The sequence below is a fragment of the Entelurus aequoreus genome, linkage group LG12 (genome assembly GCF_033978785.1).
Source record: "Entelurus aequoreus isolate RoL-2023_Sb linkage group LG12, RoL_Eaeq_v1.1, whole genome shotgun sequence".
NCBI lineage: Eukaryota > Metazoa > Chordata > Actinopteri > Syngnathiformes > Syngnathidae > Entelurus > Entelurus aequoreus.
The window spans coordinates 62,086,998-62,102,045 of NC_084742.1; the positions used below are offsets into that span (position 1 = coordinate 62,086,998).

Sequence of the window (15,048 nt, forward strand, 5' to 3'; positions counted from 1 at the left end):
TATAGTCAACTTCTTTAATTAAATATCAAATAATCACAATTTGTGCATGAGGTCAGAGGTCAGCATTCTCTTGTGCACTCCTCCAGACACGCAACAACGGCGGCCATCTGTGGCACACACTCGTTTGGGTTTCATAAAAGTCATCGGTTCTTCCACCTGCACCAGACAGGAAAAGGGCGCGCGTGGGAAAAACGCTGTGGAATGGACGTCGGCACCGTGATCATGTGACGTTTTTGGTCTCCTTGCAGCCTCAGAAACAGTCGGCCGATGGCGTCACACGTGGTAGGCGTAGTCCGCCACGTAGTCCTTCAGCCTGTTTGGTAAGGGCAGGTCCCGGACCCGCCTGGTGTGTCTGTTGATGGTGACGCGACACAGGTGCTGTAGCGGCGTGATGGCGGCGTAAGCGGGCCGGGTGAGGAGCAGCGGCACCGTGCTGCTCGACGGCGTGGAGGGCGGAGTCTTGTGGCTGACCAGGGACATGCGGAAGTAGTGGTCCACCAGGTGGACCACGCTGTCAAACTGCTTGAGTCTGGGCCTGACCAGGAGCACAGAGTCCAGCTTGAACTTGCCCTGGTCGTACTCGATGCGGAGGTTGGTGGGACCCGCCGACGTCACGGCGGAGATGGTGAACAGGTAGTTGCTTTGAGAGCTGTCCCGCACCAGGAAGGTTCCCTCGGCAGCGTCCCGCAGGATCTCTTTGGCCTCGTTGGCGCTCAGGTTTCCCCAGTACCAGCCTAAAAACCACAAGAACGGAACACTGAAGCGGGCGTTCCTACAATAAAAAAAAATGCTGGGTTATCAAAATAACCCAATGTATGAGTTGCTAGTGTTGGGTTAAATTTTAGAGTTATTTTTATGAAGAGCAATCCATGTTTGGGGTTACAAGGGTATTATTTTAACCCAATTTCTGGGTTTTCAAAATTACGAACCACTTTTGGGTTGTTTTTCAACGCATTTTTTGGTAAAATGTTTATTATGGATTAATCTTATTATTTACAATCACCATGAATTGATTAACGTGGACCCTGACTTATACTAGTTGAAAAACTTATTCAGGTTTACAATTTAGTGGTCAATTGTACGGAATATGTACTGTATGGCGCAATCTACTAATAAAAGTCTCAATCAAAACCCAACATTGAGTTAGCATAACTCAACATCTGGGTTAAATACTTCAACCCAAAAGTTTGGTTGGGAATAATCCAACATTAAGATATCATAACTCAACTTTTGGGTTAAATAATTCAACCCAAAAGTTTGGTTGGGAATAATCCAACATTAAGATATCATAACTCAATTTTTGGGTTAAATAATTCAACCCAAAAGTTGGTTGGGAATAATCCAACATAAAGATATCAAAACTAAATTTTTGGGTTTAATAATTCAACCCAATAGTTTGGTTAGGAATAACCCAACATTTAGTTACCATAACTCAACTTTTGGGTTAAATAATTCAACCCAAAAGTTTGGTTAAGAATAATCCCACAAACTCAACTCAAAAGTTTGGTTAAGAATAATCCAACAAACTATCATAACTCAATTTTTGGGTTAAATAATTCAACCCAAAAGTTTGGTTGGGAATAATCCAACATTAAGATATCAAAACTCAATTTTTGGGTTAAATAATTCAACCCAAAAGTTTGGTTGGGAATAATCCAACATTAAGATATCAAAACTAAATTTTGGGGTTTAATAATTCAACCCAATAGTTTGGTTAGGAATAACCCAACATTTAGTTACCATAACTCAACTTTTGGGTTAAATAATTCAACCCAAAAGTTTGGTTAAGAATAATCCCACAAACTCAACTCAAAAGTTTGGTTAAGAATAATCCAACAAACTATCATAACTCAATTTTTGGGTTAAATAATTCAACCCAAAAGTTTGGTTGGGAATAATCCAACATTAAGATATCAAAACTAAATTTTTGGGTTTAATAATTCAACCCAAAAGTTTGGTTAAGAATAATCCAACATTAAGATATCAAAACTAAATTTTGGGGTTTAATAATTCAACCCAATAGTTTGGTTAGGAATAACCCAACATTTAGTTACCATAACTCAACTTTTGGGTTAAATAATTCAACCCAAAAGTTTGGTTAAGAATAATCCAAACTCAACACAAAAGTTTGGTTAAGAATAATCCAACAAACTATCATAACTCAATTTTTGGGTTAAATAATTCAACCCAAAAGTTTGGTTGGGAATAATCCAACATTAAGATATCAAAACTAAATTTTTGGGTTTAATAATTCAACCCAAAAGTTTGGTTAAGAATAATCCAACATTAAGATATCAAAACTAAATTTTGGGGTTTAATAATTCAACCCAATAGTTTGGTTAGGAATAACCCAACATTTAATTACCATAACTCAACTTTTGGGTTAAATAATTCAACCCAAAAGTTTGGTTAAGAATAATCCTACATTAAGCTATCATAACTCAATTTTTGGGTTAAATAATTCAACCCAAAAGTTTGGTTGGGAATAATCCAACATTAAGATAACCTAACTCAATTTTTTGGTTAAATGATTCAACCCAAGTTTGGTTGGGAATAATCCAATATTAAGCTATCATAACTCAACCCAAAAGTTTGGTTGGGAATAATCCAACATTAAACTATCATAATTAAATTTTTGGGTTAAATAATTAGACCCAAAAGTTTGGTTGGGAATAATCCAACATTAAACTATCATAACTAAATTTTTGGGTTTAATAATTCAACCCAATAATTTGGTTAGGAATAACCCAACATTAAACTATCATAACTCAATTTTTGGGTTTAATAATTCAACCCAATAGTTTGGTTAGGAATAACCCAACATTTAGTTACCATAACTCAACTTTTTGGTTAAATAATTCAACCCAAAAGTTTGGTTGGGAATAATCCAACATTAAGATATCATAACTCAATTTTTGAGTTTAATAATTCAACCCAATAGTTTGGTTAGGAATATCCCAACATTTAGTTACCATAACTCAACTTTTGGGTTAAATAATTCAACCCAAAAGTTTGGTTAAGAATAATCCAACATTAAGATATCATAACTCAATTTTTGGGTTAAATAATTCAACCCAAAAGTTTGGTAGGGAATAATCCAACTTTAAAATAACATAACTCAACTTTTTGGTTAAATAATTCAACCCAAGTTTGGTTGGGAATAATCCAATATTAAGCTATCATAACTCAACCCAAAAGTTTGGTTGGGAATAATCCAACATTAAACTATCATAATTAAATTTTTGGGTTAAATAATTAAACCCAAAAGTTTGGTTGGGAATAATCCAACATTAAACTATCATAACTAAATTTTTTGGTTTAATAATTCAACCCAATAATTTGGTTAGGAATAACCCAACATTAAACTATCATAACTCAATTTTTGGGTTTAATAATTCAACCCAATAGTTTGGTTAGGAATAACCCAACATTTAGTTACCATAACTCAACTTTTTGGTTAAATAATTCAACCCAAAAGTTTGGTTGGGAATAATCCAACATTAAGCTATCATAACTCAATTTTTGGGTTAAATAATTAAACCCAAAAGTTTGGTTGGGAATAATCCAACATTAAGATAACATAACTCAATTTTTTGGTTAAATAATTCAACCCAAGTTTGGTTGGGAATAATCCAATATTAAGCTATCATAACTCAACCCAAAAGTTTGGTTGGGAATAATCCAACATTAAACTATCATAATTAAATTTTTGGGTTAAATAATTCAACCCAAAAGTTTGGTTGGGAATAATCCAACATTAAACTATCATAACTAAATTTTTGGGTTTAATAATTCAACCCAATAATTTGGTTAGGAATAACCCAACATTTAGTTACCATAACTCAACTTTTTGGTTAAATAATTCAACCCAAAAATTTGGTTGGGAATAATCCAACATTAAGCTATCCTAACTCAACTTTTTGGTTAAATAATTCAACGCAAAAATTGGATTGAAAAAAATTAACCCAAAATGTTGAGTTAAAATAACTCAAAGACTTAGACTTCCTTTTATTGTCATTCAAATTGGAACTTTACAGTACAGATAACAAAATGTCATTGCATTAGCTCATGGTAGTGCAGGATAAAAGAGCAATAAAAAGGTGCAGATATAAATAAATAGATGACTGTACAGATAAATATATTGCACTTTTGCATATGCATCCACGTTTATGGATGCATGTTATATTGTCTTTAAATTCCAGCCAGTTAATCCATTTTTGGGGGAAATTGAGGGGATTTTAATGCGGCCTAAGGGAAGAAGCTGTTACAGAACCTGGAGGTTCTGCTACGGAGGCTGCGGAACCTCTTTCTAGAGTCCAGCAGTGAAAACAGTCATTGGTGGTGGACTGTTTCCACTGCTGGATAAGAGGTTAGTCATTTTCTGAACCAGCAGTTGGGTTAAAATTGGGTTGTTTTTAGAGATGTCCGATATATGCGTTAAAATGTAATATCGGAAATTATCGGTATCGTTTTTTTTATTATCGGTATCGGTTTGGTTTTTTTTGGTTTTTATTAAATCAACATAAAAAACACAAGATACACTTACAATTAGTGCACCAACCCAAAAAACCTCCCTCCCCCATTTACACTCATTCACACAAAAGGGTTGTTTCTTTCTGTTATTAATATTCTGGTTCCTACATTATATATCAATATATATCAATACAGTCTGCAAGGGATACAGTCCGTAAGCACACATGATTGTGCTGGTCCACTAATAGTACTAACCTTTAACACTTAATTTTACTAATTTTCATTCATCACTAGTTTCTATGTAACTGTTTTTATATTGTTTTACTTTCTTTTTTTATTCAAGAAAATGTTTTTAATTTAGTTATCTTATTTTATTTTATTTTTTAAAAAGTACCTTATCTTCACCATACCTGGTTGTCCAAATTAGGCATAATAATTAGGGATGTAATATAAAATGTAATATCGGAAATTATCGGTATCGGTTTTTTTATTATCTGTATCGGTTTTTTGTTTTTGTTTTGTTTTTATTAAATCAACATAAAAAACACAAGATACACTTACAATTAGTGCACCAACCCAAAAAACCTCCCTCCCCCCATTTCTTTCTGTTATCAATATTCTGGTTCCTACATTATATATCAATATATATCAATACAGTCTGCAAGGGATACAGTCCGTAAGCACACATGATTGTGCGTGCTGCTGGTCCACTAATAGTACTAACCTTTAACAGTTAATTTTACTCATTTTCATTAATTATTAGTTTCTATGTAACTGTTTTTATATTGTTTTACTTTCTTTTTTTATTCAAGAAAATGTTTTTAATTTAGTTATCTTATTTTTATTTTATTTTTTTAAAGTACCTTATCTTCACCATACATGGTTGTCCAAATTAGGCATAATGTGTTAATTCCACGATTGCATATATCGGTTGATATCGGTATCGGTTGATATCGGTATCGGTAATTAAAGAGTTGGACAATATCGGAATATCGGATATCGGCAAAAAGCCATTATCGGACATCCCTAATAATAATGTGTTAATTCCACGACTGCGTATATCGGTTGATATCGGTATCGGTAATTAAAGAGTTGGACAATATCGGAATATCGGAAAAAAGCCATTATCGGACATCCCTAATAATAATGTGTTAATTCCACGACTGCATATATCGGTTGATATCGGTATCGGTAATTAAAGAGTTGGACAATATCGGAATATCGGATATCGGCAAAAAGCCATTATCGGACATCCCTAGTTGTTTTTTTAACCCAACATTTTTTTTTAGTGTGTACCTGCGCTTTTCAGCTCCTTCATGGCCAAAGAGAGGCGGCTCTCGTCACTAGCCAGTCCTCCTCCAGGCAGCAGCTGCACCTCCCGTGTTGGTTTCGACGGCGTCCGGGGACTCGTAGGGCTGGCAGGTCATTGAACGGCACCAACCTTCTGCGGCCTGGACATGGACAACCGACCAGGATCAGGATGAAGACTAGGAGGATGCTTCTGGAGAACAAAAAAAAACACCATAATCAACAATCTTACTATTGCTCCTATCCGTCCATTTTCTACCGCTTGTCCCTTTCGGGGCCGCAGGGCCTAACTCCTTATTAGACAAAGAAAAAACACCATAATCAACATTCTTACTATTGCTCCGATCCATCCATTTTCTACCGCTTGTCCCTATTTCAAAAATAAATTCAAACTCCTTATTAGAGAAAGAAAAAAAACACCATAATCAACATTCTTACTATTGCTCCTATCCATCCATTTTCTACCGCTTGTCCTTTTCGGGGTCGCAAGGGGTGCTGGAGCCTATCTCAAAAATAAATTAAAACTCCTTATTAGACAAAAAAACCCACCATAATCAACATTCTTACTATTGCTCCTATCATCCATCCATTTCCTACCGCTTGTCCTTTTCGGGGTCGCTGGAGCCTATCTCAAAAATAAATTCAAACTCCTTATTAGACAAAAAAAAAACACCATAATCAACATTCTTACTATTGCTCCTATCATCCATTTTCTACCGCTTGTCCTTTTCGGGTCGCAAGGGGTGCTGGAGCCTATCTCAAAAATAAATTTTAACTCCTTATTAGACAAAAAAAACCACCATAATCAACATTCTTACTATTGCTCCTATCATCCATCCATTTCCTACCGCTTGTCCCTTTCGGGGTCGCTGGAGCCTATCTCAAAAATAAATTCAAACTCCTTATTAGAGAAAGAAAAAACACCATAATCAACATTCTTACTATTGCCCCTATCCATCCATTTTCTACCGCTTGTCCTTTTCGGGGTCGCAAGGGGTGCTGGAGCCTATCTCAAAAATTAATTTTAACTCCTTATTAGACAAATAAAAAACACCATAATCAACATTCTTACTATTGCTCCTATCCATCCATTTTCTACCGCTTGTCCTTTTCGGGTCGCAAGGCGTGCTGGAGCCTATCTCAAAAATAAATTTTAACTCCTTATTAGACCAAAAAAACCCCACCATAATCAACATTCTTACTATTGCTCCTATCCATCCATTTTCTACCGCTTGTCCCTTTCGGGGTCGCTGGAGCCTATCTCAAAAATAAATTCAAACTCCTTATTAGACAAATAAAAAACACCATAATCAACATTCTTACTATTGCTCCTATCCATCCATTTTCTACCGCTTGTCCTTTTCGGGTCGCAAGGGGTGCTGGAGCCTATCTCAAAAATTAATTTTAACTCCTTATTAGACAAATAAAAAACACCATAATCAACATTCTTACTATTGCTCCTATCCATCCATTTTCTACCGCTTGTCCTTTTCGGGTCGCAAGGGGTGCTGGAGCCTATCTCAAAAATAAATTTTAACTCCTTATTAGACAAAAAAACCCCCACCATAATCAACATTCTTACTATTGCTCCTATCCATCCATTTTCTACCGCTTGTCCTTTTCGGGGTCGCAAGGGGTGCTGGAGCCTATCTCAAAAATTAATTTTAACTCCTTATTAGACAAATAAAAAACACCATAATCAACATTCTTACTATTGCTCCTATCCATCCATTTTCTACCGCTTGTCCTTTTCGGTGTCGCAAGGGGTGCTGGAGCCTATCTCAAAAATACATTTTAACTATTACACAAAAAAAAAACACCATAATCAACATTCTTACTATTGCCTCTATCCACCCATCCATTTTCTACCGTTTGTCCCTTTTGTAGTCGCTGGAGCCTACCTCAAAAATCAATTCAAACTCCTTATTAGAGAAAGAAAAAAAACACCATAATCAACATTCTTACTATTGCTCCTATCCATCCATTTTCTACCGCTTGTCCTTTTCGGGGTCGCAAGGGGTGCTGGAGCCTATCTCAAAAATAAATTTTAACTCCTTATTACACAAAAAAAAAACCACCATAATCAACATTCTTACTATTGCCTCTATCCACCCATCCATTTTCTACCGTTTGTCCCTTTTGTAGTCGCTGGAGCCTATCTCAAAAATAAATTCAAACTCCTTATTAGAGAAAGAAAAAAAACACCACAATCAACATTCTTACTATTGCCCCTATCCATCCATTTTCTACCGCTTGTCCCTATTTCAAAAATAAATTCAAACTCCTTATTAGACAAATAAAAAACACCATAATCAACATTCTTACTATTGCTCCTATCCATCCATTTTCTACCGCTTGTCCTTTTCGGGTCGCAGGGGGTGCTGGAGCCTATCTCAAAAATAAATTTTAACTCCTTATTAGACAAATAAAAAACACCATAATCAACATTCTTACTATTGCTCCTATCCATCCATTTTCTACCGCTTGTCCTTTTCGGGTCGCAAGGGGTGCTGGAGCCTATCTCAAAAATACATTTTAACTATTACACACAAAAAAAAACACCATAATCAACATTCTTACTATTGCCTCTATCCACCCATCCATCCATTTTCTACCGTTTGTCCCTTTTGTAGTCGCTGGAGCCTACCTCAAAAATAAATTCAAACTCCTTATTAGAGAAAGAAAAAAAACACCATAATCAACATTCTTACTATTGCTCCTATATCCACCCATCCATTTTCTACCGCTTGTCCCTATTTCAAAAATAAATTCAAACTCCTTATTAGACAAATAAAAAACACCATAATCAACATTCTTTTTCTACTGCTTGTCCCTTTCGGGGTCGCTGGAGCCTATCTCAAAAATACATTCAAACTCCTTATTAGAGAAAGAAAAAAAAACACCATAATCAACATTCTTACTATTGCCCCTATACATCCATTTTCTACCGCTTGTCCTTTTCTGGGTCACAAGGGGTGCTGGAGCCTATCTCAAAAATAAATTTTAACTCCTTATTAGACAAAGAAAAAACACCATAATCAACATTCTTACTATTGCCCCTATCCATCCTTTTTCTACCGCTTGTCCTTTTCAGGGTCGCTGGAGCCTATCTCAAAAATAAATTCAAACTCAGACAAATAAAAAAACACCATCAACATTCTTATTATTGCTCATATCCATCCATTTCCTACCGCTTGTCCCTATCTCAAAAATAAATTCAAACTCCTTATTAGCCAAAGAAAAAACACCATAATCAACATTCTTACTATTGCTCTTATCCATCCATTTCCTACCGCTTGTCCTTTTCGGGGTCGCTGGAGACGATCTCAAAAATAGACAGTAAAAAGTTGAATGACATAATAATTAATAAGAATAAAAAAGAACCGCGGCTAGCCTAACAAGCTAGCAGCTACAAGCACGTTGTCATTAAAAAAAAAAAAAAAAAAAAAAGGTTGACAATTATTTAAAACCTGCACACTCGGGAACTTCTTTGTCTCTCGTCGGGCTTCGGTGCCGCCTCGTTCAGGGCTCACTCGAAGGTCCGAACTCGCCCCGAAGGTCCAGATCGGTGCGCGCGTCCAGTCATCGACGGTGTCTTCTTAATTTGACCTCATTGTTTATTCACGGTGTGGAGAGGGCTTCGTGGTTTTACTCCGGCTGTGTTGGCTGCGTGTCGCAACATGCTGCGGCGAGCAGAACCCACGCCAGAAGCACAACAGCAGTACTGTATTTCCAGGAACTTTCCAGGAACATGGTCACGTGGTTCGAGAGAGGACGCGCACATGCCCGAGCGAGGACAGAAAAAAAATATTTAAAATAAAAAAAAAAAACATAGTACGGATTTCATTATTAGTCATTCCATTAATTCCACGTTTAAATACATTATATATACATACACACTATTTACTTCTTAGTTGTTGTTTTTTACTAAAACGTACAATAGAGGTTGACCACCATAGACATCTTATACGTAGACGTAGCATTGGCTGCTGTGACGCGAGAAATTGGGCCGCCATCTTGAAGTGGTCTTGAAGCAGCCTAAACTGACAGTTGACAGGTAGAAAACAAAGATGGTAGGGGTGTGGGGAAAAAAATCGATTAGAGTTCGAATCGCGATTCTCACGTTATGCGATTCAGAATAGATTCTCATTTTTAAAAAATAGATTGTATTTTTTTATTAATTAATTTTTCTTCATTTTTTTTAAATGTATTTATTTATTTTATTAATCAATCCAACAAAACAATACCATAACAATGCAATCCAATTCCAAAACCAAACCCAGCAACACTCAGAACTGCAATAAACAGAGCAATTGAGAGGAGACACAAACACGACACAGAACAAACCAAAAGTAGTAAAACAAAAATGAATATTATCAACAACAGTATCGATATTAGTTACAATTTCAACATAGCAGTGATTAAAAATCCCTCATTGACATTATCATTAGACATTTATAAAAAAAATAAAAAGAATAGTGTCACAATGCCTTACACTTGCATCGCATCTCATAAGCTTGACAACACAGTGTCCAATATTTTCACAGATAGTCATAATTTTGGTTCATTTAATAGTTAAAACAAATTTACATTATTGCAATCATTTGATAAAACATTGTCCTTTACAATTATAAAAGCTTTTTACAAAAAGCTACTACTCTGCTTGCATGTCAGCAGACTGGGGTAGATCCTGCTGAAATCCTATGTATTGAAGGACTAGAGAATCCTTTTGAATAGGGAAAACATCGTTTTTGAATCGAGAATCGCGTTGAATCGAAAAAAAATAGATTTTGAATCGAATCGTGACCTCAAGAATCGATATTTAATGATAAATGGGTTATACTTGTATAGGGCTTTTCTTCTTTCAGGTACTCAAAGCGCTTTGACAGTATTTCCACATTCACACATGCATTCACACACTGATGGCAGGAGCAGCCATGCAAGACGCTAACCAGCAGCCATCAGGAGCAAGGGTGAAGTGTCTTGCCCAAGGACACAACGGACGTGACTAGGATGGTAGAAGGTGGGGATTGAACCCCAGTAACCAGCAACCCTCCGATTGCTGGCACGGCCACTCTACCAACTTCGCCACGCCGCCCCTAATCAAATCGTGGGACACCCAAAGATTCGCAGCCCTATGGGCTGGTGTTCAGCGTTTTCCTGCTCAAATGAGCGAAATGTTGAAAATAGGAATCGGGGGATTACTTTTCACAAGTAAGATTTAACATTAACGTATTATTGGTAGTATTTTGTGAAAAGAATATTAGCACAGAGTTGAGAAGGAGCAAAGGTCCATTTCTCTGATGATGCAATTGTTGATGACTGAAGTGTTGATATCAACCAAACCTAACCCCCCCTCCTTATCCCACACCATATCCATAAATAATTCAATGTATATACTCTGATGATTATCTTGTGTGATGACTATATTATGATGATATATATATATCTGCATCATGAATCAATTTAAGTGGACCCAGACTTAAACAAGTTGAAAAACCTCTTCGGGTGTTACAATTTAGTGGTCAATTGTACGGAATACATACTTCACTGTGCAATCTACTAATAAAAGCCTCAATCAATCAATCAATCTTCAATAGTACTGACATCGTAGCCGCTAGCAAACAAGAGTATGACCATAATAGAATTGCTTGTCAATTGAATTAATTAAATTGAAAAATGTCATACTTGAATACAGAATTTGGTTTTATTCTGAATCCAGTGAAACAGATTGGTGGTTTTAGCTGATATAAAGACTTTCAGGTGTTTGTATATGTTTATGTTTAAGTATTTGGCAGACGCTTTTATCCAAAGCGACATACATAAAAAATACATATAAAACAATCACTGTAAACACAAAGTGTCAAGACAGAATAAACTCTCTGCTGCTGCAGCAACAGAGATACAGTCTATAGGTCCCTAAGATATCTAATGTATTCATACATTGTTTATGTAGGATACACGCATGTATATATAACCTAATCATATTGTTTCTTGAACTTAATAGCTGACAGTTTTTTCCGCCCTTCTCTGGGATTATATTCCCAGTTTTGATCTCGGACGTCTGGTCGCTTATAGCATATAAAAAAATTCTATTAATGTTAAGCAAACTATGAATAATAAAACACGCCAAAACATGTGTCCTTTATCATAGCTACACGCATGACAAAAAAAGCGCGTGAAAATCAAGTGGTATTCAGTGAGGTAAGATGAATTAAATGCGCTGACAGTTCATTGCTCCTGCCAAATGAATTGCACTGAGTGGAGCGGATCACCACTCCAAGATGGCGGCCCCGCGTCTCGTCAGCGCCAGTAGCGCTCGATGCTGCGTCTACTTATAAGACGTCTATGTAGAACAGTCTGCCCGGAAGTAGTAGTAGAAGAAGAAAACCCGGAAAAAAAATAGGCGGGCGAGCGGGTACTTTGATTGTCTGGATACTTTAAACCTTTTCCTTCTCATATTGGTAAGAATCTAATAATTACTTTGTATAGTTTTATTTTTTGACTAACCTAACGCTAGATTAATGCCACACTCATTTCCACCACTTTTTTTTTTTTTTTACATTGATATCGAGCATTGAGTAGCCGCCTAACGATAACGTTTCAAAAAACATTTTAGTTACAATCGTTTTCAATGCGTGTAAAATGTGAAATGACATCGTGTTAAGGAATGTAACGTTTGTTTTATGTCGTTTCATGTTTCTTCAATTTACTGTTGCGTTGCAGCGTCACCTGGTGGTCGCGCTGCGCACTGATGGAGCCAACTGAGAGCAGGTACGCTCACCTGATGAAGCCCATCAGGGAGCTCACAGACAACTGGGACGTCGACGTGGCGTCCGAGTTAAACGACTACTTGGAGGAGGTGACTTTTGTGCGGTCTGAAAAGGCGCCGTGCCTGTTTTCACGGGTGTTGTGTTGCCTGTTTTCACGGGTGTTGTGTTGCAGTTGGACGAGATGTGCATCACGTTTGACGGGAAGACCCGCCTGAACTTTGCCGAGGCGGCGCTGCTCATCCAAGGTTCAGCCTCCATCTACAGCAAGAAGGTCAGCGCAGTAGTGTGAATCTTCTGGAACGTGTCGAGATAAAATACGTCTTTCTAGGTGGAGCTGCTGTACAGTCTGGTTTACCAAACTTTGGAGTACATCAGCGACAGGAACAAGAAGTGAGCGGCTCCGGTACCGACGCTCACCTTTGACCTTTTCCTTTAACTTGTTCTCGCCTGACAGACGACGCAAGCAAGCTGAAGCGTGCGGGGAAGCCGACTCCGGGGCCGAAGCCTTTGAAGACGAGGTGAGAAACAAAGTGGATGCTTTAGTTTTTGCTCCGGCCCTCATTGACTTGGGACCATTGCGAAATGACGTGCGTCTCAAAGTCACCAGCCTTGGTGTCACTATAGACCGTGATTTTAAAATTAGACAAATAAGTCAATGCCGTTTTAAAATAGTCTTTTTTATCACCTTCAAAGTAACACCGTTTTTATCTTTTAACTAGAGATGCCGATAAATGCTTTAAAATGTAATACCGGAAATTACCGGTATCGGTTTCAAAAAGTAAAATTTATGACTTTAAAACGCCGCTGTATGGAGGGGTATACGGACGTAGGGAGAAGTACAGAGCAGTTGCGTCTCCCAGTCATACTTGCCAACCCTCCCAGGAGACTCCTGAATTTCAGGGCCCCTCCCGAAAATCTCCCGGGGCAACTATTCTCCCGATTTCCACCCAGACAACAATATTGGGGGCGTGCCTTTAAAAAGGCACTGCCTTTGCGTGTCAGCCCAATCACATAATATCTATGGCTTTTCACACACACACACACACAAGTGAATGCAATGCATACTTGGTCAACAGCCATACAGGTCACACTGTGGGTGGTCGTATAAACAACTTTAACACTGTTACAAATATGCGCCACACCAAACAAGAATGACAAACACATTTCGGGAGAACATCCGCACCGTAACACAACAGAACAAATACCCAGAACCCCTTGCAGCACTAACTCTTCCGGGACGCTACAATAGACTTAGACTTCCTTTTTATTGTCATTCAAATTTGAACTTTACAGCACAGATAAGAAAAAAATTTCGTTACATAAGCTCATGATAGTGCAGGATAAAAAAGCAATAAGGTGCATGTATAAATAAATAAATATATATACATATATATAAAATAAATAGATTACTGTACAGATAAATGTACTGCACTTTTCCACATGCGTCCACGTTTATGGATGCATGTTGTATTGTCTTTTTTATTCCAGCGAGTTAATCCATTTTGGGGGGAGTTGAGGCGATAATTTAATTATGATGCGTTCAAGAGCTTTACGGCTTGAGGGAAGAAGCTGTTACAGAACCTGAAGGTTCTGCTTTGGAGGCTGCGGGAGTCCAATATACACCCCCGCAGTGTTTCCCATAAACTGCCAAGATACCTGTGGCGGTGGGGGCGTGGCTATGGGCGTGGTCACCATGACATCATTGATTAATTTGCATAATTTACTACAATGATATGATCTTCTCTAAAAAGGCTCAAAAAAATGTATACTTACTAATTAATAATAACAGTTTTGTTTTAAACATCCATCCATCCATTTTACAATATAATTACAACACTTTATGTACATATTTATATACAGACTTGAACAATAAGTTATTCACTGAAATATATTTATTAATTGTGGTTCTTACAAAAAAGATATCTTATACAAGCTAAAATGTCTCTTAAAGCTCTGCCCCTTTAATTAGTGCATACTAAACAATTTAACTTTAGCCTACTACTACAACCATATTATTTACCAGCAACATAAAGTGAAACAGAGGCAGAGGTGTCCTGCCACAGTCAGTAACAAATAAACAGAAAACAGTAGTGGTCAAATAGAAATAAGGCAACAAGAGAAGTATCCTACACTTCTCTTTTGTAAAGTAAATCTGAACAGCCTATATGGGCATCTACATCAACTATATGATTTGCCTGAGAAGCTGGACAGGTCAAAAAAAAAAAAAAAAAAATTTTTCGTGGCGGGCCGCCACAAATAAATGAATGTGTGGGAAACCCTGCCCCGCTACCCCCTACTCAACCCCCGCCCCAAACCCCCTCATACTCTCTCAGGGAGAGCATGTCCCAAATTCCAAGCTGCTGTTTTGAGGCATGTTAAAAAAAAATAATGCACTTTGTGACTTCAATTAAATGTTGGCATTTTTTTTCCATAACTTGAGTTGACTTATTTTGGAAAACCTTGTTACATTGTTTAATGCATCCAGCGGGGTATC

General features: G+C 37.2%; 2 protein-coding genes across 3 annotated transcripts in view; one reads left to right on the plus strand and one right to left on the minus strand.

Moving 5' to 3' along the window:
• LOC133662406 (suppressor of cytokine signaling 2-like) overlaps window positions 1–15,048 on the minus strand; it is a 23,689-nt gene continuing 8,641 nt past the window's right edge. The window contains 3 exon segments of the mRNA XM_062066372.1: window positions 1–734; window positions 5,770–5,830; window positions 5,832–5,974. Coding sequence (XP_061922356.1) covers window positions 274–734; window positions 5,770–5,830; window positions 5,832–5,900 — 591 coding nt within the window. The 5' untranslated portion in view covers window positions 5,901–5,974 and the 3' untranslated portion in view covers window positions 1–273.
• Window positions 12,158–15,048, plus strand: part of LOC133662405 (condensin-2 complex subunit H2-like) — a 19,109-nt gene continuing 16,218 nt past the window's right edge. For both annotated transcript variants that reach the window (XM_062066370.1, XM_062066371.1), the window contains exons 1-5: window positions 12,158–12,245; window positions 12,508–12,643; window positions 12,727–12,825; window positions 12,883–12,944; window positions 13,009–13,072. In XM_062066370.1, coding sequence (XP_061922354.1) covers window positions 12,536–12,643; window positions 12,727–12,825; window positions 12,883–12,944; window positions 13,009–13,072 — 333 coding nt within the window. In that variant the 5' untranslated portion in view covers window positions 12,158–12,245; window positions 12,508–12,535. The remainder of the gene's footprint in view (window positions 12,246–12,507; window positions 12,644–12,726; window positions 12,826–12,882; window positions 12,945–13,008; window positions 13,073–15,048) is intronic.